The sequence below is a fragment of the Notamacropus eugenii genome, chromosome 2 (assembly GCF_028372415.1).
Source record: "Notamacropus eugenii isolate mMacEug1 chromosome 2, mMacEug1.pri_v2, whole genome shotgun sequence".
Taxonomy (NCBI): domain Eukaryota; kingdom Metazoa; phylum Chordata; class Mammalia; order Diprotodontia; family Macropodidae; genus Notamacropus; species Notamacropus eugenii.
In genome coordinates, this window is record NC_092873.1 from 376,270,851 (window position 1) to 376,296,898 (window position 26,048).

The 26,048-nt window shown below is 36.5% G+C and overlaps 2 protein-coding genes across 9 annotated transcripts in view; one reads left to right on the forward strand and one right to left on the reverse strand.

Annotated features, from left to right (window-relative positions):
• Positions 1 to 11,929, forward strand: part of DUSP14 (dual specificity phosphatase 14) — a 32,338-nt gene extending 20,409 nt beyond the window's left edge. For 2 of the 3 annotated variants that reach the window (XM_072646973.1, XM_072646972.1), the window contains exons 2-3: positions 7,774 to 7,866; positions 9,882 to 11,929. In XM_072646973.1, the coding sequence (XP_072503074.1) occupies positions 9,973 to 10,569 (597 nt within the window). In that variant the 5' untranslated portion in view covers positions 7,774 to 7,866; positions 9,882 to 9,972 and the 3' untranslated portion in view covers positions 10,570 to 11,929. The remainder of the gene's footprint in view (positions 1 to 7,773; positions 7,867 to 9,881) is intronic. The other variant, XM_072646974.1, reaches the window with a different exon arrangement.
• Positions 11,930 to 14,092: 2,163 nt separating this feature from the next.
• Positions 14,093 to 26,048, reverse strand: part of SYNRG (synergin gamma) — an 88,659-nt gene continuing 76,703 nt past the window's right edge. For 4 of the 6 annotated variants that reach the window (XM_072646967.1, XM_072646965.1, XM_072646963.1 and 1 more), the window contains 3 exons: positions 16,905 to 17,015; positions 16,495 to 16,530; positions 14,093 to 15,420 (listed from right to left, as the gene is read on the reverse strand). In XM_072646967.1, the coding sequence (XP_072503068.1) occupies positions 15,289 to 15,420; positions 16,495 to 16,530; positions 16,905 to 17,015 (279 nt within the window). In that variant the 3' untranslated portion in view covers positions 14,093 to 15,288. The remainder of the gene's footprint in view (positions 15,421 to 16,494; positions 16,531 to 16,904; positions 17,016 to 26,048) is intronic. The other 2 variants (XM_072646968.1, XM_072646964.1) reach the window with 1 other exon arrangement.

The window sequence follows — 26,048 nt, forward strand, 5'->3', positions numbered from 1 at the left end:
CAGGAAGCCTTTTTCAAAGCAAATTCTAAATCCATGATTTTGTGATATCCTAACCTTGACCTCTCTTGTTCTGTTCCTCATCAGATTACACATTGTATTTACTTCTCTGTGTATATGTTAAATCTCAGAGAGGAACGTAGGCTCCTTCAGGACACAGATTGGTTTTCCTTTTATATTGTAAGCCCAGAAAATGTTTTGCACATAATAAGAACTTTATTAAAAATTAAATTGAAGTAGAAAGGTGATTTATGTTTCTGGAATGGATTGGAGTTGATGTCCTAGTCATAGAAGAAAATCTAGTGGGTGAAAATGGGGTTAAAAGAATTCTCTTGACAAGGGGATTTCATCCGTGTTGCGCTGAAGACAGTGACTTTGCTTTTCATACCAAGAGTTTTTAGAAGTTCCAGGAATGGACTTTCAAACTGCAGTGGATTATTCTGCTGTAATTAGTATTCTGCATTAGTAAAGAACTTGTACTTATAGAAATTCCTGCCCACACCCAAGTTTAGTGGCTGAGAATATCCAGATGTTCCCATGTGACATTCTGTGTTTGTTATGAGGTGTGGAAAAATTACTCTCACTGTAATCCTCCCTTGTGTATTGATGTCAGTTTTCTATCCAGTTAAGTACTATACATGTTGATTGTACTACTGAAATTTGAAATAATTTAAGAATTATTTTTAGTATTTTAAGTTTAAGATGAAGGTAAGTATGGTGCTGTGGAGAGTACTGAGAAGAAAGGAGATAAATTGAATTGTAAAATTAAATTTTATTTTCAAATAAAGATCTAAAATAAAACTAGTAGTTGGTTTTATGAAAAACCCAATAAAACAGACAAACCATTGTTTAATGTGATTTAAAAAAGAAAGAAGAAAACCAAATTACTATCAAAAATGAAAAAGGTGAATTCACCACTAATAAAGATAAAATTAAAGCAATTATTAGGAGCTATTTTGTCCAATTATATGCCAACAATCTCATCTAATTGAAGATCTAAGTGAAATGGATGAATATTTTCAAAAATATAAATTGTCCAGATTAACAGAAGAGAAAATAAATAAAAGTATTTAAATAACCCTATCTTAGAAAAAGAAATTGAGCAAGCCATCAGTGAGCTCCATAAGAAAAAATCCCCAGGGCCAGATGGATTCACAAGTAAATTCTACCAAACATTTAAAGAATAATTATATAAACTATTTGGAAAAATAGGCAAATTAGGAGTCCTACCCAATTCCTTTTATGACACAAATTTGTGTTGATACCTAAACTAGGAAGAACAGAATTGAAAAAAAGACAACTATAGACTGATTTCTCTTGTGAATATTGATGTGAAATTTTAAAACAAAATACTAGCAAGGAGATTACAGTAATATATCACAAAGTTCATATGCTATGACTAGATGGCATTTATACACTAGTATTAGAAATACTAGAAAACGTAGAAACAAATGGAACTTTTCCTTAAAATTATAAATAGTATCTCTTTCAAACAATCAGCAAGCATTATTTGTAATAGGAATAAGCCAAAAGGCTTCCTAATATATATATCAGGGGTGAAGCAAGGATGTCTATTATCAGCACTGTTCAGTATTGTACAAGAAAAACTAGCTGTAGCAATAAGAGAAGAAAGAGAAATTGAAGGAATTAGAATAGGCAGTGAGGAAACAAATATTCTTCGCAGATGTAGAATACTTGACAAGCAACAAAAAGCCTAATTGAAATAAATAATAATAATAACTTTAGCAAAGTTTCAGGATATAAAATGAACCCGCATAAATCCATCAGTATTTCTGTATATTACCAACAAAGTCCAGCAGGAAGAAATAGAGAAATTCTGTTTAAAATAACTATAGACAATATAAAATACTTATATTTTATATTTATTTATATAAACTTATTTATATATTCATATATAAATATTTAAATATAAATACTTCTCTTTATATTTAGGAGTGTACCTACCAAGATAAACCCAGGAAATATAACTAAATGAATACAATTACAAACCACTTTTAACACAAATAAAGTCATATCTAAATGATTCCAAAAATATGTATTTGCTGATGAGTAGGCTGAGCCAATATAATAATAAAAATGACAATTCTATCTAAATTTATTTAGTGGCATACCAATCAAATTACAAAAAAGTTAATTTACAGAATTAGAAAAACTGATAACAGTCTGGAAGAATAAAAGATCAAGAATATCAAGGGATTAATGAAAAAAATGTGAAGGAAGGTGGTGTATCCTTATCAGATCTCAAATGGTATCACAGCTGTAATCATCAAAATGATCTGGTATTGGCTAAGAGTGTGGTGGATCAGTGGAAAAGATCAGGTACGCAACATACCATATATAGTAAGTGGCCATAGCAATCTAGTGTTTGATAAATGTAAAGATACAAGTTTTTGGGACAAGAACTTAGTATTTGACAAAGATTACTGGGAAAACTGGAACGCAGTTTGGCAAAAACTAGGTATAGACTACTATCTCACACTGTATACCAACATAAGGTCAAAATGGGTACATGATTTAGAAATGAAGGGTGATTCCTTGAGCATATCAGGGGAGCATGGAATAGTTTACCTGTCATTATCTATGGATAAGGGAAGAGTTTATGACCAAAGAAGGGATAGAGAGCATTATGAGAGGTAAAAGGGGCAATTTTGAGCATATTAAATTTCAAAGGTTTTGCACAAACAAAAATGAACATATTTCAAGATTAGAAGAAAAACAGAAAATTGGGAAATTTTTTTTTCCTACAGCAGCTCTCTGATAAAGGTGTCATACCTCAGATATATAGAGAATGGAGTCCAGTGTATAATAATGAGTCATTTCCCAACTGAAAAATGGTCAAAGGAAATAAACAAGCAGTTTTCAGAAGAAGTCAAAGCTTTCACCAGCCATATGAAAAAATGGTCTAAGTCGTTATTGATAAAAGAAATCCAGATCTAAACAACTCTGAAGTACCACCTCACTCACACTTATCAGACTGACTAATAAGACAGAAAAGGAAAATGACGTCTTGGAGGGAAAGTGTGACAATTGGGACACTAATGCATGGTTGGGATTGTGAATTGGTCCATTCTGGAAAGCTGTTTGGAACTTTGCCTTTTGTCTGTGTTTTCTTTTGCAACATGGCTAATAGGGAAATACATTTTACATGACTGTAGATGTATAACTTATATTAAATTGCTTGCCAGGCTCAAGGAAAAGGGTAGGGGAGGAGGAAGAGAATTTGGAACTTAGAATTTAAAAAAATGAATGCTAAAAGTTTTTTTTACATGGAATTGGAAAAAAATGTTTGAATAAAATTGCAATTGTGGAGGGAAAAAAGAAAAATCAAATGAAGTTCTATTTTTTTCCCTACTACCCCTCCCCTCATTGAGAAAACAAGAAAAACAAAATTTTTCAAAAAAAAAAAAAATGCACTCTACATCTATCAGAGAAAGACAGGAAGCGGGCAGCTTGTTTTGTCATGAGTCCTGGAATTGTGGTTGGTTGTTATGTGTATCTAAGTTCCCAAGGCTTTCCAATTTGTTAGTCTTTACAATATTTTTGTTACTGCATAAATTGTCCTGGGTCAGGTTGAAGACCTTTTGAAAGAAGATTACTAAAAGCTGTCATGGTATCAAAAAACTGACTATCTTAGTTTCTTTTTTGAAAGATATGCTAGTCTGATAGATTAGGTGAGTGTTGTAGACACTATATACCTATATGTCGGCATAGTTTTTGAAAGTCTTTCATACTCTTCTTTTGGACAAGATAGAAAATGGTGAATTCAGAACTCATCAAATGATCAGAGTAGTCGTTAATATCTTGATGTCAGCTTGGATAGAAATTTCTAGAACAACTCGGGTTAGTCCATGGTCTTGTGCCATTTGGCATTTTCATCATTTACTAGGGTAAAGATATACCTGGTTTGTCAGATATGTCAGATTTTGTTGAAGTGAACTTGGGAGGAATTTTATAGAAGGATCTTGGTGGGGCTGGCTTGAAGATGGGTTGACTCCTACTAAGGTGAAATTTAATAGGGATTAATGTATAACTTTATACTTATAGGTTCAAAGAATCAGCTTTCCAAATACAATATTAGGGAGGAGGCATTGTTAGATAACATTTTGTGTGAAAAAGATCTGTGAGTTTAATATACTGAAAGCTCAAAATAAGACAGTGATGTGACATGGCAACCAGAATAGACACACTGAGAGACATGGTATCTGTAACTGCATTCTCATTGTAGTCTGAACTGATTAGACCACTTGTGAAGTATTTTAGACTTAACGTTCTGGATGCCCTTATTTTAGGGAAAGCGTTGACAAGCTAAAGCTTAAGTAGTACTGCAGAAGAATTCTTCGGGGAACTTGCTTTTTCTACAGTCCACTAGGAAAAACCAAGTGGGTGGAGAATGTTGTTGTTCCTATGGATGGAGAGCCCTTTCACATGGTCCATCAGTATTGGACCACTTCTTCAGATGAATATTGAACTGGGCCTAGAATCAAATAGGAGAAACAGAAAGGGTCAGATTATAGTTGAGAAATTATTCAGGACTTTCCAACAAGCTCAAACTTCTCTTTGAAACAGATGATTAAGAAATATTTGAGTTTTTGATAACTTTTGTTTTTATATCACCTGTATTTCCTACTGTATCCTTTCACCTGTCCCTCTCTCAGAGCCATTATAACAAAAACATTTTAAAAGAGGGGAGAGAAGGTTTCAGCAAAACTAATAAATAAAAAAAGGCATAAGATGACATAAGCAGTGTTTGCATGCACATCCATCATCTCCAGCCTTTTCATAGGAACATAGGAAAATACACAGGCATTTTCTTAAATTTATTTTTGGACATTATAAACTTTGTCATCATACTTTTCACAGCATTCGGTTCAGATTTTGTATTTCAGTTTACATTGTTATAATCATATTTCTCTTATTTGACTTTGTTTTAGTTCATGTTCTGTACTCTGCATTGTTTTCTTACAGTATAATAATTTTTAAGTAATATTTTCAAAATAAAATTTTTATTCTTTTTTACATCCCTAAAATTTCCTTCAGTATTCCTTCCCCTTCCCTCCCAAGAGCTATGTCATGTAACAAGCAATAATTTTAAGAAAAAAATCCAGCAAAACTTATCTATACATCAAAATAGTCTGAAAACATGTGCAGTGTACTATTAACCATTGGTGTCCCACCTCTACAAAAGTGTACAGGTGTCTTATTTCCTTTTTGGAGTCATGCTTGCTTTATTTTCTTGTTATTATGTATGTTGTTTTCTTGGATTTGTTTACTTTGCATCAGTTCATGTAGATCTTTCCATGCACTTCTGTGTTCATCACACATCATTTCTCATAGTCCACTCATATTTTATTACGTTCTTGTACCATTAACCATTCCACAATCCATGGATATCCCACTCTTTCTAATTTGTTGCCACTACAAAAAGCAGTGGTATAAATATTTTGGTATATATCGTAAGTTTCTTATTAATGACCTCCTTTGGGTATAAGCCTAATAATAGTGGACTCTCTGGGTCAAACAGTGTGGACATTTTAGTCATTTAATTGCCTAAGTTGTAACTGCTTTGGAAGTGATTATATTGATTTATATAGCTCCATCCACCATGTACTACTGTGCCTATCTTTTCACAGCCTCTTCAACATTGATTATTTCCATATTTAGTCTTCTTGGTCTATTTTTAGGGTGTTAGGTAAAACCTCAATTTTTTAAATTTGCATTTTTCTAATTGGTGATTTGGAGTATTCTTTTATGGTTGTTATAGTTTGCAGTTCTTTTGAGAATTTTTTCACTTTGATCCTTTGACCTCTTATCTGTTAGGGAAGGCTTGCACAACCTGTGGCCTGTAGGCAGCTTGTGGCCTGTAAAAGCATTTTGGGAGGTCCCTGAGATTTCCTTTAGTTTTCCTTGGGCAGCTGGAAGTCATTTGGCTGACCATAGGTAATTGGTTGTGTAGGTCAGTGTTAGGGAGTGAAAAAGTATATTTTTCACAACAGTAATCTTCCAATGTTTTTATAGCTGTGAATCATGGAATTATTAAGTCTCTGTAGTTTCAGAATTATGGGTCACCTAAAGGTAAGGGGTGAGGCCTGTAGTGGACATTTATCTGTGAATAGGCGTCAAGATATTATCAGTACCAAATTGTGCATATGAAACAGTAAAAACATTTTTAAAAAGGCGTAGACATGGGAGAATCAGAATTTTGTGGGATAAGCTTGGAGAGCATGAATACTGTACTGATCCCTGTGTTACGTAAAGAGATCAAAAAGAAGGCCATCATTTATGAGAAGACACAGACCAGTTACTCTTATTTACAGACTAAAGTTAAAAAAAACTAAGCTCCAGAGAGAGGAAATGATTTTCCTTTGGGATAAGATAGGTGTTGGTGACTGCATTGTTTGTACGATGAGGAAAGGCCTCTTGGAAGAAATGGGCCCTGTAAAAAGCCCTCAAAAATTCAGTGACAATCTCGTGAGTTATGTCCAGTATTTGGTTATAGAAGGATGCTTATTGTAGTAGTACCCAAGTAAGTAGGAATGTTTCAGTGGCTTCAGGAAAGAAACTCAATACAAAATAATTAGTCCATGGCCACCCAATTTTTCAGAAATAGAAGTTGAGTAGTTTTTAATTTTTTCATGAAGCATGCATCTTTTTGCTACAGCTTTAATTAACTTTATTTTGAGAGAGAGGAACCATAATTTGCTTCCAAAATTTGTGGCATTGTTCATCTTTTTGAAAAAGTGCTGGCAGGAAAGGAAGAGGAGCTGCTTATATAGTATTTTAAAACTTTACCAGCTTCAACCTACATGTTTAATACTTCAGCACATATGAAAGGGCTGTTATATGCAAAGCAAAGAATGTCAGGCAAAAAAAATGGAGCTGTCCCTTTTCTCTAGGAGCTTACCTTTTACTGGGGAATGATTAAGTAAAATTTTGCCCCTTACTATAATGGGGGCACTATAATGTAGTTAGGGCCCAGCACATGAGGATGACACAAAGGAGCCTAGAACTACCATTATTAAATAACAAAGTGAAATGAGGAGAACCAAAAGAATAGAACACACACTAAATGACCATGTGAGAGAGAAAATAAACAATGAGAAAAATCCTAATGGACACTTGGGGTGGGGGGGGGGGGGGAGGCAGATTAGAAAATTGATATTTTGTGTTTAAATGTAACCAGTTAATTAGCTCAGTTGAAGTGATCACTGTTTGATGTTTTAAACAACAGTTAAAAATATAAACTTATAAAAGATTTCAGCAATACCCACACACCTCGTGTGTCCTAAATGAACCATATATTCTTTTCCACTTTAGGAATTCATAGATGTGAAACTTAGCACTACATTTAAACTACTGTTCAGGATTATTTGTCTGATTACTGACAGGATTTTTTCTTTCAGTGTTATTTGATAAATGACTTCCTTTTTAATAACATAATCTAAAACACTGCAAATTATAACTTGTTATACCATAGTGTTACACCATAATGTATGTTTTATCGCGGAGAAGTTGAACCTTAAGTAGTGGGCACTCCTTACGATAATTTTTTATTTTTTTGCATCTAGAAAACTGTTGCACTTTGCCAATTTAATCCAAACCAGCTGTGGTTTAGCATATACTCTATTGGGTCTTCTTTTAACCTGAAAATTGATGATCTCTAAGATCTGGACACTACCAGCTCCAGAATACTATGGTTTCTACTTTTTCATTTGTCTACCAAAACAAGTCATACTTGTTATTGCTGTCTTTGTGTAGCTCCAGTTCATAGCCATTGTGACCAGCACTGCTTACCTGGGATTTTCCATACACAAAGGAGGGCTCCTGAGCACAACAGAGCTTTCACTGCAAGTGAGTGGGCATACTCTGCTTCTGTTCATTGTCTATTTGAAGGCTGTTTTCGTCTTACCTTGGGTATGGATGTCATTTTTGCTCCCTATGTTTCCCATCTATCCTAAGCCAGGTGACAGGATCTTTATGAATTATGATTTGAAGTATGAGAAGAGTGATAGTGAAAGACTAGTCTTGGGCAAATCCATGTCTCTAAGCCCGTTTATCTGAGGAGTTTCACAGGGTTTAAGATTGGCAGAGGAAGGTAGAGATTTATATGTAGAGCAGATTAGAGAACTTTATGTACATGAAATTGTGGAGTATAATAGCCTGTTTGTATTTTTTCTAGAAAAGTTTTGTCTTTTAAGCTGGATAAGATGTCTATACATAATATGTAGACTAAGTGGGTCTCAGAAAATGTTTTTATTCAGTAAAAGCAAACAAACAAAAGCACGGTGTGGTTTAAGACTAAAAGAAAAAGTGGGTTTTTTAAAGTTTTTTTTTGTTTTTTTTCCTCAATTACATGTAAAATTTTTTTAGGGTAAGTTATAAAAAAATTTTGAATTTGAAGTTATGTTCCTCCCTTTCTTTCCTTGCCCTCTTTGAGAGGGCAGGCATTTTGATGTGTAGTCATGTAAAATATATTTCCATATTAGCCATGTTGCAAAAGAAAACACACACGCACACACACACCAAAAAAAGATTAAAGTAAAAATAATAGGCTTTGATCTACATTCACACTCCCATCAGTTCTCTCTCTGGAGGTGGATAATGTTTTTCATCTCGAATCCTTTAAAATTTTCTTATCACTATTTCTGAGAATAGTTAAGACATTCACAGTTCATTGTACAGTGTTGTTGTTAACTGTGTACAGTGTTCTCCGGGTTCTGCTCACCTCCTTTTGCCATCAGCTCCTTAAAGTCTTTCAGGTTTTTCTGAAAGCATCCTGCTTTCATTTCTTATAGCACAACAGTATTCCATCACAATCATTTACCACAACTTGCTCAGTCATTTCTCAGTTGATAGGTATGTCGTCATTTTCCAGTTCTTACCTACCACAAAAAGAGCTGTTAGAAATATTTTTGTAAAGTTCCTTTTCCCTTCTTTTTAAAAATCTCTTTGGGATACAGACCCTATAGTAGTACTATTGCTGAGTCAAAGAATAGGTACAGTTTTGTGGCCCTTTGGACATAGTTTCAAATTGCTCTCCAGAATGGTTAGTTCACAACCCCACTAACGGTGCACTAACAGTCCCAATTTCCCACATCCTCTCCAAGACTTGTAATTTTCTTTTTCTCTCATATTAGTCAATCTGACAGGTGTGAGATGGTACCTCAGAGTTGATTTAATTTGCATTTCTCTAATCATTAATGATTTAGAGCATTTTTTTATATGACTAGTGAGAGCTTTGATTTCTTCTGAAAACTGCCTGTTCATTTCCTTTGACCAAAAGTTCTTTTTAAAAAAAGTCCCATGAACAGCATTCATAAAGGACTGTTAAAAAGTCATTGTTAACTCTGGGGATACCATCCTCACAACTTAAAGTGGAAAGAAAGAATGCTGGATTTGGAGTCAGCTGACTTGGGTTCAAGTGAAATCCTAGTTCTGCCATCATTGTAACCTTGGGCAAATCATGTGCAGGTGCCATGTGTTTTTATTTCTAAGTGAGGGGAATCTGACTGGATGACTCTGGGGTGCCTGCTAGTTCTCACTGTGCTCCTGGGATCCTAAGCTATGTTCTGTTTCAGAATGTTGGGACTTTGGCTTCTTATACTCTTTTCTCTTTCTTGTCTGGAGTCTGTTGACAAGTTATATTCCATAGGTGAGCTCTTTCTATATGATCATCTGCATTTGAATTTAATGTTAAGATATTGCAAATAATATTCAATGCTTAGTTACCTTTTTTAAAAGAAAATGATTTGTCTCTAGTTAGGAAAGAACAGATCACTGATGTAAGTCTCCTTACATTTCTTACGCAGCCACTAGCTTTTCAGAGTTCATATTTTTATGTCCTGATAATTATTTGTGTTTTGCAGGAACAAGGTTGTGATAATTTCTGGTTTCTTGGTGAAAGGAAAAAAAGGTGGGCTTCCTCCCAATAATGAAAGTGTGATTGCTAGTGTCTTCATGAGCTCCAGAGGTCATAGCACACTACCACGAACTCTGATGGCCCCTCGAATGATTTCAGAGGGAGAACTCGGAGGCATCGCCCAGATCACTTCTTCTCTATACCTGGGCAGGGGCAGTGTTGCCTCCAACCGCCATCTCCTTCAGGCCCGAGGGATCACCTGCATTGTCAATGCCACCATCGAGATTCCCAATTTCAACTGGCCTCAGTTTGAATATGTCAAAGTGCCTCTGGCTGACATGCCCCATGCCCCCATTGGGCTGTACTTTGACACTGTGGCTGATAAGATCCACAGCGTGAGTCGCAAGCATGGGGCAACTCTAGTGCACTGTGCAGCTGGTGTGAGCCGTTCAGCCACCCTCTGCCTTGCTTACCTGATGAAGTACCACAATGTATGTCTGCTGGAGGCATACAACTGGGTGAAAGCCCGGAGGCCTGTAATTAGGCCCAATGTAGGTTTCTGGAGGCAGCTGATAGACTATGAACGGCAGCTCTTCGGGAAGTCAACAGTTAAAATGGTACAGACGCCTTATGGCATTGTCCCAGACGTTTATGAGAAAGAATCTCGACACCTGATGCCTTACTGGGGGATTTAATGCCACTGCAGCCTGCATCAGCAGCTCCATTGAGCAGTACCAGCATCTGCTACAGAGTTTGCTACCCTCTACACTTTTCTTTTCAAATGATCGACTTTTGGTTTTCCCTCGTGTTTTTTACACTGGGTGTTCAAGTCTATTTTAAGAGGTGGGGAGGGTGGGGGAAGGGACACATTGCATTGCTAGTGATATTTTTAAAAGTAATCTTTTGAAATAGTGTTTACAAAAATCTTTATCCAGCTTTTAATCATTTTTAAACAATTTGAAAGTTAAATAATTTAATGACATGTTTTGCTCTTCCTCACCCTAAATCTTATGCCTTTGACATCACTGCAGGTATCTGAGCTCAATTCAAAGTGACAATCACTTTGTGCTAGGATCAATCCTTCAGAAACAGGCTTTTTACTCAAGGCTACCAACTGTAAAACACCTGCTTAGAAAAAAATTTATATAATGCTTCAGTCTTCAGCGGGTCAGCTATATTCTTTCTCATTCACGATTCACTCAACTTGCAACTTCAAATAAGTAAACTTTTATTTAATTGTAAGTAAAGATAGATGAAATTTGCTGCAGAAACCATCTTGGAAATCACTTTATGTGATCCCAGATTATATTAGTATTTTTAGTAAACTTGTAATCTTCCTAACCTATTAGGCAGATTTTTGTTTTCCTGATAATGATTCACTTTTATGTTTCTTGTAAGGGTAAAAGAAAGCAATTGTAAAATATGGTCCTTCTGACAAAATTATGAACATTACTTAAAATAGGCTTCTCAGCTGAGTCATGTGTACTGATTCACACTGTTGCAGATGGGCAGATATTAATATCACAGACATGCACTGCTGGAACAGTGAGAAGAATGTATTTGCTCAAAAAAAGGGTCTTATTTTTATTAGCCCATTGTTAAGTTGATTGCTCCAAAGCACTAGGTCCTCCTTCCATTATAGGTATCTGTTAGAAAAAAAAAGAGTGCCTCTATGTATGTTAAGAAAATAACCAACAGAATCTTTAAAAAAAAGTCAATAAAGCTTATAAACACAACAGCAGTGACTTTCCTTGACTGCATTTAACTGCACAAATGTCATGTAACTTGCTCAGTAACTAATATCTTGGACAACCTTACTGGGGCTTTGTGGAACTTTCAACACCTGTCATTTTAAATGAACTATTACTTGTAATCCTAGAGTATCAGTTTTGTCAGACTAACTCTAACCCTAATTTACCTAGTCTCAAGTCTTTCTAGATTTGATATTGCTTCTGGGTATAAGATGACAGTGAAGTACAATGCCAATAGCTACAACTGTGTTCTTCAGACTTTTTGTTCATTCACTTCTATCAATAAAACATTTTTTTCCCTGTCTGATGAGTCTTCTGGAAGGGAGATGACTTTTTGTCACAGCACCCATTCTGTCATGGCTGCTGCAGAAGGGGAAGGAGGCTGGGAAACTTGTGTGATAGCAGGGAGAGAACCAAGAGTGTTGGGTGGTAGCAAATCTTGCTTTGTCACATGATTTGAATATGAAAGTATAGGTTTGGCAACATGTGAAAACTCCAAGTGGTCATCCTTCAGCAATGTGAAAAATTTGTAACATTTTTCTTGATTTTAAGTTATCTTAAAATCTTTTAGTACAGAAACTCTCCAAGAAACACTGGTGAAGATGTTTGGGAAGTGGAGCTAATACTGTTTTGTTTGTTAAAAGGTTTACAGAAAAATTTAGCTTCGTGAAGGATGGGATTTTTCGAGTTCTTTATCCTGTGCATTGTGTCTCTTCTTAATCTTATATAAAAAGACTGTAAACTGAAAGGTGTGGCATTCTCTAGAATTAAATCACTTGAGTTTTCAAAGGTTTGCCATTAAAAACAACAAATATTTTCCCATTTTCCTGAAGAAAAAAGTTGCTTAATATGCAATGCCAGACAGTAACATAAAAGAAACCAGTCTGTTACCAGTTTTTGAATATGTTCCATCAACTTCAGTTGATTCTTGATACCTAATTCATAGTACGAGGGTCTATTAGATTGTCATCAGAAAGCACAAATCAACAGGTTGGTTTGTAACCATATGTGTTATTCATAGTAGAGTGGGGTATTGGAATCGTCAAGTAAAATTTCAAGTACTGGCAAAAGTTATGTGTGAAAAGCACTTATAGAAAGCACTTATTGAGAGCTTATCTGCCATAGATAGTGTCAGATGGGAAGTTTCATTTCTATGAGAAGTGGTTGCCTGGCTTTTACAAAGTTCAGTGGCTCAAAATGTTTTAGGGACAATTTAGGTGGCCTTTAATACAAAGCAAATAAATTTTTACAAAACTTAAACACTACTGTCTTCAAAATCTTGAATAGAGTGTTTAAAAGGCAAGTAGAAGACACCTTTAAAAATTTAGATATTCGTAGAACATTCAATTTTCAATATGCAACCTGGATGCAATGTTGGCTGGTAAGTCCATAATGAAAAGATCCTTTTAGAGATGATATCAACAGTTTCACTAGTGTGTACAGAAGAAATTTATTTTCTTAGCAATAAAATCAGAAGCCAACATGCAATATCAAAATTTTTAAAAAGAGTATTCATGAGTCTAAGTGCCAGCAGTGAAGGGAAGCTGTTTTGAAAATGCATGTTATGGAAATCTGTCACCTTGGTTACAGTTTCCAAGGACACAGGTCCTAGGCTAACCATAGAAATCACTGAAGATGAAAGTAAACAGCAGTACTAAGTCATTCAATGAAGGGGATATGTGTAAGGAGAGAAGCAAATGGAATGGTACTCTTCCGATATTCTTGATGGGAAAGGAGACGTTCAAAACTGTCATTGCTATTTATGTCAAAGGGCATCTTGTTCATACTATGTATTGGTTTCTGCTTCTGCACTTCTCAAAACAGTGCCACAGTGTGTCATGTCACTCAAGTTATTATCCTTGGAGATCTCATAGCATTCTGGGATTATGATTTAGAAACATCTGCTTAATAGGTGAACAGAAGCCAAAGAATGGAATTATTATGGGCTGCTGTCACAGGATTACGGTCCTTTGAGCATTTGCACAAAAATAAACACAAGAATTGGAAGCTTTGTTGTCAACAATGGTATTTTTTTCCTATTGTTAAAGTGACATACATGGCATTATATTTACATGTTCATGGGTAGACCCTGTCAGGAAATCTACTTAACCTATGGGAACTTAGTTTAACTACTGGGTCAAAGTCTAGTCTTTAGCACTAACTACCAGGGTTGGCAATCTAAGTCATACTAGCTCATAATGATTTTGTTTGGGACAAAATGACAGTTACATTCCAATTCATGTTATACTTCTCTTTCCATTCTTTTGTTAAATGACTCAAAGCCCCATAACTCAACATGATTACACGTGGGAAATAAAATAGAATTTCCCTTACGGTTCTGATATGGGGAAGGGGAAAATGAAACAATTATATAAAAGCAATTACAGGCAATGCTATGCACTTTTTTTCTTAGCAATCCAAGCTAAGTACAGTGCTGTATGATAACGAGTAATACATGGTACTTCAGTTTGGCTTAAAATAAGCTTTTTATTAAAAAACCACATCTTTAACTGTCCAACTATTGGTATATTTTCCATAGGGTGGATGAGTTTTCAGCAGCCTTGTTTTTATTTTCTGATACACTGTTTCTTTCAGTTTACAAGGCAAAGAAAACTCACACAGCACACGAGCCTTGTCCTTCCAGATTTTAATTTGTCTGAATTTTCACAGCTTGTAAGTCAGAGGCTCTTACCACAAATACTGTTCTCCAGTGTTAAGAAAGTTATACATCAACATCTAAGTCAAAGAATGTCGATCCTCATGTAGTTGTCTTCAGGAAGAGTCACTCATTGCAAATAAATACCATTCACATGGTTAAACAGTCCTGCTAATACAGATTCTTCCAGGAAAGTATCATGGTCCTGGGCCTTGTTCAGAGGATGGGATTCAAGACAGGGTCATAATTAGGAAAGAATCAGAAGATTTTCAAACTGATGTATGAGGTTTGGGGTGTTTATGCTAATGTAAATTTCTTTCCCTAGGAAGATGTCCCTGGATGTTTTTGAGTTAGGGTTTTCCTTAGCAAGTTCAGTTCTAGAAGCTAGGGAAGAAGAGAGATTTTGTAACAATGGGATATTGTAAAGTTTGTTGGGACTCCCAACATTGACAGCACTATCTACAAGTCTAACGATCAACCCAAACATAATTTTTAATCCTTTTATTTAAACAAAATTAAAGCAAACAAATTTTATTTCACAGGACAACTATAATTTCTATATCTAAATAAGCAGACTCAGTATTTTCATGATTTCTAGTCCTACAATGGTATTTTCTTGTCAGTTTTTCACAGTTTTAAAATTGTAGCAGCAAATGCTTCCTTGGAGAAAAATGATCATCTGTATATTAAAACATTGTTAAGAGAATGAGATTTACAAACCTGTGGTGTCTATGTGTAACACAGTTTGGGCAGGGCTAAATACAGAAGGGTAATTGTCTCCCTTCTCTTAATAGTACCTCTGCATCACAGGGTGGTTCTCACAGTGTAAACTACTTTATCTCAGATCCTAAGTGGGATCAGCAGTTGGAGGTACTAGTAATGGTCTGGACTCTCCATTCTTTTGTGTCTCTTGGGAAGTTCCTCATATAGATTCATGGAGATTGGTTTGCATTACTCATTTATTTACTGGGACATGGCAGGAAAAAGCTGGTGCTTGATGGAAGACCTTAGAGTAGATCTGGTAAGATGAGTCCAGGAGGCTTTGGCTCTACACAGTTGATCCAGAAGTTGGCACAGCTTGCATGATACTGATGTCCTCCATATGCCAATTTGAAACTGTCTGTTTCAGAATTGAATGCCTATAAAAAATTGAGGTAGAAAGGAAGAAAGATTAGACTTTGTGGAGTAACTGCACTAGAACTGTGCAGACTGACATTTTTCTTGAGAGGAAATAGATGGGGATGAAACTGAGTCGCCAAACTTGTACGAAGTTTGTAGAAGGGCTTTGGCCAAAGTTATTCAGTCGGTAACGGTTGAAGTGACAGCGCTCTCTCTTTGCTCAAAAGGAACAGATTCTTGCCAATAAACTGGCTTTCAGCAAAAGATAACAAATGTTTGTGTAGAAAAACTTGCACAAAGAAAGGTACGTGAGGCCACAAGTGACCAAATGAATTTCCTGGGCTGCAGAAAATCCCTGCTTTCACTTAGTGGGAAGATCTTCTTAATGCTAATCTTAACAATCTACATAACAGTCTAACAATTTGTATTTATTCACATTGGGTTAATTTTAATGAAACGTCAAAGGAGCTGAAAATAACAATTTTTTGGTGCTGTTGAGAGCTGATCCAACAGTGATGACTGAATTTAACAAGAATGCTCACTGCGTTAACTTGTCAAAAATAACTTAGCACAACCCTCAGTTACTTGAGTTGTCAAAGATGTTGAAAGATAATATTAGCAAGGAGAACAAAAATATTGTCTTGCCTTCAGTCACTTGCTGTAGTTATTTAACATTCTTGGAGAGATTAATGAGAATCTACTTAAGGTATTAAAAACACTACTCCAAACCTAAAAACCCAAATTATTTTGATCCTAGAGTTTTATGGGCTCTAGATAAATCCTGAAGCACTTTAGCCTTGTAGTCTAATTTGGTCACTACAACTTGCATGGCTTCTCCATAAGTTGGCCACAAAGTTGTCCTGCACATCGTAGGAGGAAGAAATATGTGAAAAACCAATCATGGGATACAAGCATGCAAAACAAGACAGAAGGGAAGTCACAAAGACACATTAATTGATTGGACATTACAGCAACAAAAATGACTGAAGGATTCATGATAAGAACAATTCAGAATGGCAGTGGAATTATCCAATATGCCTTCCACACTCATAATTAAGATGATGACGCTAAGAAAAGATGTGACTGGTTCATACTTTTTTAGGATGCTCTTCTGCAGGTTTCTCTTCATTCTGAAATAATGTTGAAACCAAAAGGTCAACAAGACTCCCAACACGTTTTGCCTATCTCCAAACTTTCATGTGGTGACCCTTTTTCACAGCCCCACTGTACTTTGTACCTTGGTTATACACACTGAAAATAGCAAGTTCGTTAATTTAAAAACAAAACCAAAAACAACCCCCTTCTCCCCAACCAAATCAGTATTTAACACATGCTTCCCTGATTGCCCTTTATAAAGAAACTTTGGCTCCTTGGAGCTTTATAAAAATTCTAGCCTCTGGTGACATCACACAAGTGAGGAAGACACTAAAAAGAAGACTTGAGCAGAGCTTTTCCCAAGAGACCTGGAAAACTGTGCCTTTGAATTAGTGTAGATGGAACTTACTCGGCTCCTTGAATCGACATTCAGTAGGCATACCCCACAGGCAAGTTCCTGAGCATTTTTAATCCCAGGACGCAGCATACAGGATGAGAAATCCAAAGAGTTTTCGTCTGGCTATAAAGGCAATGAAACAAAAAGTCAAAAGACCAAAAATTCCAAATGCTGTTTGTTTGCTTCACCCCGTGATCATTCATTTGTAGGAGCAACGGTAGCAACAAAATAAATTAATCTCATAATTACTAACGTTTGTCAGAAGCTTCCAGGCAGTGTGCATGTTCTCTGACTTCTGCCTAAAAGTCCCTGTGCCCAAACAGTTATTTTCAGTGCAATAAGACAAAATTATTGTTCATTTTGGTTTCTTTTGTAAAGTTTCCTTTATTCTCACCCTACCCAATAAAAATGTAGTTATTTCATTCCTTTTCAGTGTGAAAACTTAAGTACTGTAGTTTCTTGAAGCACCCATCCCCGAATTTAAGTTGTACCTTTCTGGACTACATAAAAAGAGCAAAAGGAGAGGGAATCTTTCTCACAGAATTATAGCACTGAAAAGGGCTTTAGAAGTCACCTAAATACAACCTATAACTGACACATTAAATTGTTCCACAGCATACCCAATAAATGGTCAATCATGTTGAGGTGCTAAATCTTCCTATAAGTTGGGACAAATTATGTACTTATGTCCACTCTGATCAAACGTGCTTTAGGTTTTTCTTTTGTAAAATTTGGGATGACGCTTGTTCTAGTTTTCAAATATTTTAGGAGGATCAAAAAAGATCCTGTATATATGTAAAATAGTTTAAAAAAATAGGATTTTCAGCAGCAATACTTTAGGTGTGGGTAACTGTGGAGATTAATGTGTACTGCTCTAGACATGCAATTCCAAAATGTTCAGGTATGGCAGCTCCTGATCCATTAAACCTATCATAAAAATTAGGTAATTAAAAACTATAATTGAAAGGGATTTTAAAAAAGCTAATTAAAAACTGAGCAGCATCTTTGTAATCTGTACTGGAGATACTCTCATCAGGCTGCTAGATTAACCACTTGAGAACTAGAAGTGAAATATTTTTGATCTTTACTCCCTTAAATAAAAGGAATTTTTTCAAATTTAAATTTGTGATTATGTTTAAAACCATGTGCATACCAATCAGAGTGCCTATTTTACAAAGTACTTTGTCTATACTGAGGCTATTATTTGCTAGTCTACGTTTTAAAAGACATACACAGTATATACTATTTGTACACAAAGATGCTAGGCATAGAATCCTATGTCTAACCAACAACAAATGGCTATACTGTCTTCCAAGAAAAAATGAAACATGATGTAAGTACAAGATCTGGGAGTGCACCTGAACTTCTCAACTTTACTACAAGTTCCTCTACCTTCTCTCTTTTCAGCGGGGAATATTATTAGCCATATACATATATAATGAGGAATCTGAGAGCTTCCTGGAGACAAGTTTATGCAGGAATATTAACAAAAAATAAACCTTTATCAGCTCTCTCAACTGTATTGTTTTCACTCAATATGTATACCACAGTATACTATTCACTGCATGTCAAAAGCAGTTGTGAAAATGTTTTTGGATTGAACCTAAGTTCAGATGAAATGGGATTTCCATTATCTAAGCAGGAGTCAAAATTTCCTTCTCTAGGCCCTACCTGTTTGGCAGAAACTGTCTGGTTTTCCTTGTTTTCTAGGCCTGTAGTCTTTCTTCTCTTTTAAACTTAAAGGCCACTGGGTAAGGGGAGACTTTCTTAAGCAACATAATGAATTATGATTATTGTTTTTATTTGTCCTTGGTTCTGGAAGAGGACAATGACATCAGGGAAGTGAAGATGATATGCCAGTGAGGTAGGGCTGCGCAGTCACCAGCCTCACTTTTTCCTTTGGAGCCATCTGGGTATATATCTGGATACAGATCAGGACAACTGGAGATGGTCCAGGATGCAGTAGGGGACTTTGGCCTTTTCAAGCTAAGGGACTCAGGTTGACTGAGGCAATGCTCATTTAGTGACCAAGGCTTAACAAGAAATGAGGCAGAAAATGCCTTCTTTACCTAGTAAAAAAAAAAAAAAATCTATGAGCAGATGACTATCATGCCCCAAACAACAACCAAGTAGGGCTTAGTCTGGGACTTTCTGTTGGCCAATTAACAAGAGCCAGAGTGGTTTAGGATTAAGACTGATCTTTAAGAAATAAAAAAAGCAACAAAAAAAGGTTTCAGAGATTAAAATTTACATTTTCTTTGGGCACAGCACCTGCAAGTAAGGGTATGATAGATATACCCTTGTGGCCAGTGAGAAAATACCACTGTCTTTCACAACCACACCCCTTCCTATCTTTCTAGGCTTCATACATTTTCTCCTTTATACACGCTGTGATCCAGCTGAATAGACACAGGGCTTCCTCACGCTGGGAACACAGTTATTACAATAAAACTTACAAGATGGGGACTTGCCAGTCCAAAGCGTATTCTCAGAAACTCTGCTACCACTAAGTAAATGTTTGAAGTTTGGATTTTCCAAAGGTATTTCACCTGCAATATCCTAGGTGCCACTGTTCTGACAACTCTTATTTTCTGGTGACTTCTCTTAATGAAGAAAGCATTATGTAGATAGTAATTTCAGAGGATTATAGATTTAAAGCTAAAAGAAACCTCCCAGGTAGTAAACACTACCTTTTAAAGATGAAGAAAGAGGTTAAATATCCTTGGTGATTAAGTGGAAGGTCCAGTCCTATCCCCTTCTCCTCCCAAGATGGGACAATAGGTCCCCACCCAAGCACCACTTAATGGTAGTTTTTTGGGCCCTCCTGGCTCAAGGGTGAATGTAAATAGTAACTGTTTCTCTGTTTGGCAAGCAACCCTGAGGGTCTTCCCTTACCAGTTTTTTTTTTTGATTAAAGGGGCCATCCCCCTTGACTCACTTCTTAAAGAGACCTATTCACTGAAGGAGTGTTGCCTCACTCAAAGTGAGAACTTGAAAAGAGCTTAAAAGGGCCAACATCCCCCACTGCATCCAGGGCCATCTTCAGTCATTCTGATCCATACCTGGCCACTGGAACCAGATGGTTCCAGAGGAGAAAGTGGGGCTGGTGATTTTGCACAGCCCTCCCTCACTCAAATCAAAGTCAATTGCAAGTCATGTCATCATCTCCCTGATGTCATGAATGAATGAAGGACAAACCACACACAACACATACAATATGCTAATAGTAAGTAATAGAGGTGGGATTTGAACCCAAGTCCTAACTCCAATGCTCTTTCCAAAGAGTACAGTACTCTCCTGATAAATTATCTATGTCCATCCCAAAAGAAGGAAAATGAACCTCTCAAAATCCTAGAGAAAAACAATCAGAAAGAGCCCATGGATAGCAATGATCCAACATAAGGAAACTCAAACACTTGAAACTGAATAATAAGCTTGGGAACAGGCTCTAACTCCTATCACTGTCTCCATTTAAACCATCCCTCCTCTCCTTTGTGTTTCCTACCCTGCTCCCAAGACCACACAACATATTGTTGCACTTGAATTTATATGCTTCTCTGTGCTGTTTCTCTTTAGCCTGAAAACTATGTTCTCTCTTATACTTTTTAGCTCCTCAATGAACATAATATCAATTTGATTCAACAAACACTGTATCCACTGTGTGTTAGGCACTATAGAAACAAAGACAACTCTTCTCAACCTCTCCAAAGAGCAAAAAAAGCCTCTGCCATTAAGGAGTTTACATTCTAAGGGTATTGGGGAGGGGAACATTCCCCATGCACAAATGCAAATTTCAGGAGAGAAAGTTCTCTCCTGAGGGGTTCTGGGAAGACTTCGTGGAAAAGGTGGCACCTGAACTGAGTCTTCAAAAAAATTTGTTTAAATTGTTTCTATATTTTCTTCTTTGATTTATCCATCCTTTAGGATTAAGTTATTTATAGTTTTAATTGAGTTTTTAAACTTTGCTTCAAAGGCCCTTTATTGAATGTAATTTTTATTGCGCTGTGGTTGATAAGATTCATTTAGTATTTCTGCTTTTCTTAGTTTGTAAGGTTTTCATGTTCTAATACATGATCAATTTTTGGTAAAAGTACCATGTACAGCAAAGAAATAGGTATACTTTCTGTTCCCATTCAGTATTCTCAGAGGTCTAGCATATCTAACTTTTCTAAAATTCCACTGAGGTCTTTAACTTCTTTGTTTATTTTCATCTAGTTCTGGGAGGGGTTGAGCCTCCTCCCTACCATTACAGTTTGACTGTTTCTTCCTGTGACTAATTTAACTTTTTCCTTTAAGAATTTAGATGCTGTACATGTGGTACATAAAGGTTTAGTATTGATATTCACTGTTTATGATACTTTTAGCAAAATGTAGCTTTCCTGCTTATCTCTTTTAATTGGACGCTTTTGCTTTGTCTGAGAGGTCATGACTGCGACCTATTTTCTACTTCAGCTGAAAATCTACTCTGCTTCAGTCCCTATTTTAATTCCATGTATATTTTTCTTTTTCAAGTGTTTCGTGTAAACTACTTAATGTTAGATTCTATGTCTATTCTGTCATGTTCTTCTGTTTTGTGAATGGGTTCATCCCATTAACATTTATAGTTAAAATTGCTCCATATTTTCCCTCTATCCTATTTTTTAATCTGTTTTTTTCAGTCTGGGGATAAGCTTTCAGTGTTGCAAAAGTGGTGTGATCCCGATCTGCTCTCCGACTTTCTGGTTTGAGTTCTGCAAGGTTCTTGACCCAAGTTTGGCTTGTTCTTGTTTGGGAGTTTTAGCAGCTTGTTCTGGACTCAGCCACTATTAGCCAGCTTAGTGGGAGGTTCTGCAGGTTCACAGGGCCTGAACTGTAGGTTCCCCTTTGGTCTGGGATACTATACTTCACTCTTGGAATCAGTGCCAAAGAGCTGCCATTTGCTTCCTAGAATTTGTTCCTTGCTCAGTACTCAGCAAGGGCTCAGAGTTGGGTTCCTCTTTGCCCTGTATTTGTGATGTAGACCTGGGCCATGGGTGACAAAGCTGTCAGATGGCACTCATTCCTATACCCAATGCTAGTTCAGGAATCTCCTGGTGTTTCTTTCTGCCTCTGGTGCTTCCTGTTGCTTGAACTGAGTCTTAAAGGAAGCTGGAGATTCTAAGAAAAATATGTGAGAAGAGTGTTCATTTAGGTATTCTGGATGACAGCTTCACAAAAGCATGGAAGTAGGAGTGGAAAGCCAAATTTGAGGCAAGTAAGTATTTCAATTTGGCTGAAAACATATGAGTACATAATGCTGGGAACAGAGGTGAAGGCAAGATTATAGAGGGCTTTAAATGCCAAGACAAGGAGTTAGTATTTATCCTAGAGTAGAAGTTCTTAGCCATTTTTGTGACATGGGCACATTGAGTAGTCAGAAGCTTTATGGACCCTTTAAAACAAAAGAAAGCAAACTTGATGTACTCACCTAGGTTCTAAGTATAGGAGTTACTCCCAGATCCCACTCTGATTGGCATGTGAGCTTTGATCTGCATGATTTCCAACCTAGCGAAGTTTACTCCTCCTTAGGCAACCTGGTAATTCCCTCCACTCCTGGAGGCTCACCACATTAATGTTGAAATAGTTCAGATACCTGATTCATTTTATTCCACTGCAGCTCAGAATTCCTGAGCTCAAGAGATTCATCAGTTTCAGCCTCCCAGTTTGCAAGGATTATAGGTGTGTACATGCTACCATGCCCAGAACAAAGTTTTTTTTTTTTTAAGAATAAAGTAAAACACAGAGGAGTGCAAAGAAAGCCCATTATATTGAAACATTTACCAAAATATGATTTTTAAAGACGTTTATAGATCCCAGGTTAAGACTGTCCTAAAGACAATAGGGAAGTTTTTTTGACATGTTCAGATCTGTACTTTATTGTTTTAAATTAAATTTAAAACTTAAGTTAAACTTAAAACTCTTAGATCTGTATTATCTCCTATCCTTCTTTTTCCCTTGCCCCCAATCCCAAATTAAAAAAGCAAGAAAAGTAAAACCTTTTTTGTAAACATATATATAGTAGAGTAAAATAAATTATCATGCTGGACATGTCAAAAAAACATACCCTGAGTCTAGCCTCTATCTATTTGGAGAGGGGCAGCATGTTTCATCATGAGTTCTCTGGAATTGATTAGTCATTGTATCGATTAGAATTTCTAAATCTTTCAAAATTTTTTCTTTAACTTCTGATTCTGCTCACTTCATTTTGTATCAGTTCATACAGATCTTCCCAGGTTTCTCTGAAACTGCCTCATTTATAGTAATTACTTCAGCACAGTATCATTCCATCACATACATACAGCATAACTCATTCAGCCACGTCCCAAATGATGGGGAACCCCCAAGTTGGGGAACCCCCATCAGTTTTCAATTTGCTGCCACTCTGAATATTTTTTTTGTACGTAAGGATCTTTCTCCTCTTTCCTGGGTCTCTGCAGAATAGATGTAATTAATGGTATTGCTGAGTCAAAAGGTATTATGCACACTTTATGTTAGTAGCTTTTGGTGTGTAGTTTCAAATTGCTTTTCAGAAATGGAGTTCACAGCTCCACCATTAATGTGTTCATGTATCTATTTTCCCAGTCATTCTCAGTCACTCCATTATTTGTTATTTTCCTTTTTTGTTAACTTAGCTAATCTGATGGATATGAGGATTTTTAAAATTTGTACTTATCTTATTATTATTGTTTTAGAGAATTTTTCATGTCTACTGATAGCTTGATTTTCTTCATCTGAAAGCTGCCTATCTGCATCAATGGGGAAATTTCTGAGCAAGGTCAGTAGCATAATTGTTTCAAGAACATTAATTTAGAGGATGAACTGGAGAAGAAGAGAAGGGAAAAAGTATGTAGCTCCTGCTATGTGCCAAGCACCATGCTAAGTGCTTTTTATAAATATGATTTCATCACAACCACCCTTTGAGGTGGGTCCTTTATTAATCACCCTCATTTTACAGTTGAGAAAACTAAGGAAAATAATGTTAAGTGACTTGCTTAGAGTCACATATTCAGTAGGTGGGGCCAGATTTGAATTCAGATCTTTCCTGACTCCAGGCCTAGTGCTCTATCCACTATACCACCATGCCTCAGAGGAGAGTCACTGAAAACAGGAAGATCAGTTAGGAGGCTACTTACCAGAAAGGTCTAAGTGAGATATGAGATATGAGTGAGAGGCAGTGTAATGTTTTGCACAGAACTGACAGGCATGTGTTATACAGATTAATTCTACATAGCAAAGGATCTTTGAGGGGGATCCTTCCTTCCTGCATTATCAAAAAACAATTTGGTTACAACCTTGCAAAGCATCTGAGCAAAGAAAGCCGACTGTTTGGCCAAAGCAAACTTGGAGTAAAAGCAATTATAGTTATAAGAGTATGAGTAATTAGATATGTATTAGGGTTCAGAGTACAGTCTGAAACATATTACTGTGTAGTGAAATTTCATGCTAATAAAGACTCCTCACTTCATGAATACACTGACTCAATTCAGTTTCTAGGAAAATGGAGTAAAATCTGAAAGGAAGGAAAGGGAACAAGCACTTATTAAGTACCTACTATGCCAGGCATTATGCTAATAAGCACTTTATAAATATCTCACTTGATCCTTACAACCCTGACAGGTAGGCTATCATCAGCCCCATTTTACAAATGAGAAAACTGAGGCAGACAGAGGTTAAATGACTTGAGAGTGGTAAAGTGTTTGACTCCAGATTTAAACTTGACCTTCTTTACAGAATTCTTCCTTACAGAATCTAGTGCTCTATCCACTCTGCCACCAAAGCACACTCTCTGACTCTTTTATCTATACTTCACTTGCATCATGACCTTGGATTACTTAATCCCTACAGAAATCCTCATCCCTTACTGGTTCCTCGGTCCCCTTATTCATGCTCTAGTATCACTTCTGCTTTTCCTGATTACCACTTTAATGACCCATCTTTTTCCTCTTTTGGCTTAAGATTGTGGGTGTCCCCAAGGCTCTGACTTTACCCTTTTTTCCACCCTTTTTCTTACGGTCATCTCATGTATGGCCATAGGTTCAATTACCACCTAGGCAGAAGGCTCTCAGCTCTATCTAGTACTACTTTTTCTCTTGAGTTCTAGTCCTTAATTTTCAGCTGGCTGCTAAACATCTCTGCCTGGATGTGCCACTAGGACCAAAATACAACCGGTCCAAAACTAGCCTTCTTTCTCCAAAGATAATGCCTCTCATTTCAATTATCCTGATTCTGTTTAAGGCACTCCTAACCCTCCTGGTCACTCAGGCTTATAAGCTAGTTTTCTGGATCAGTTAGGGGGTGCAGTGGGATTCAGGAAGACTTGAGTTCAAATCCAGCCTCAGACCCTTACTAGCTGTGTGGTGTTGGCCAAGTCAATTAAATTCTGCATGCCTCAGTTTCCTTATCTATAAAACAAGGATAACAGTGAGGATAAAATGAGATAATGTTGACAAAAGCACTTAGCACAGTGCCTGGCACATAGTGCTATATATCTATTATTATTATTTTTGACTTCCCTTTCTCTAAATCCAAACATCAGATAAGTCCTGTTGATTTTATTTCCACAAAGTATGTCCCATCATCCCTTCTTCTCTATTCTAGTCCTCTGTTTCTCTCTCCCAGATTACCACAGTAATTTCTTAACTAGTCTCTTACCTCTCTCCCTTTTCAAGCCCGCTCTTTACTCAAATCCCCAAATCTTTGTGACGCTATTTGAAATAGAAAGTAGGAATTTCTGCCATACACAAACTATCCTTAGCTAGGACTGATGAATTTACAGCTGACATTAACTGAGCAAAAAACTTTCCAGTTAGAGGATCCTGAGCCCCTCACTCAAAATGGCAAATACAAGAAAATTCTATTCCTGTCCCCTACAACCAACTCACTATAGTTATGCTGTTCTTGGTATGGGACAATTACAGTATCTGGGAATTTTTCTGATTTAGAAGAAACCAAATTCCCTTTAAACATGGGACACTTGAATTTTAGGAGCCCCAAGAGAGCCTGTCATTGGATCCTGTCAGAGAGAGTCATGGAGAGGATTTTAGACTTGGAGCAGAAGGAGACCTCAGAGGCCATCTGGTACATGGCCCTCATTCTACAAATGAGGAGGCTAGATGACTTGCTCCAGGTTACACAGGA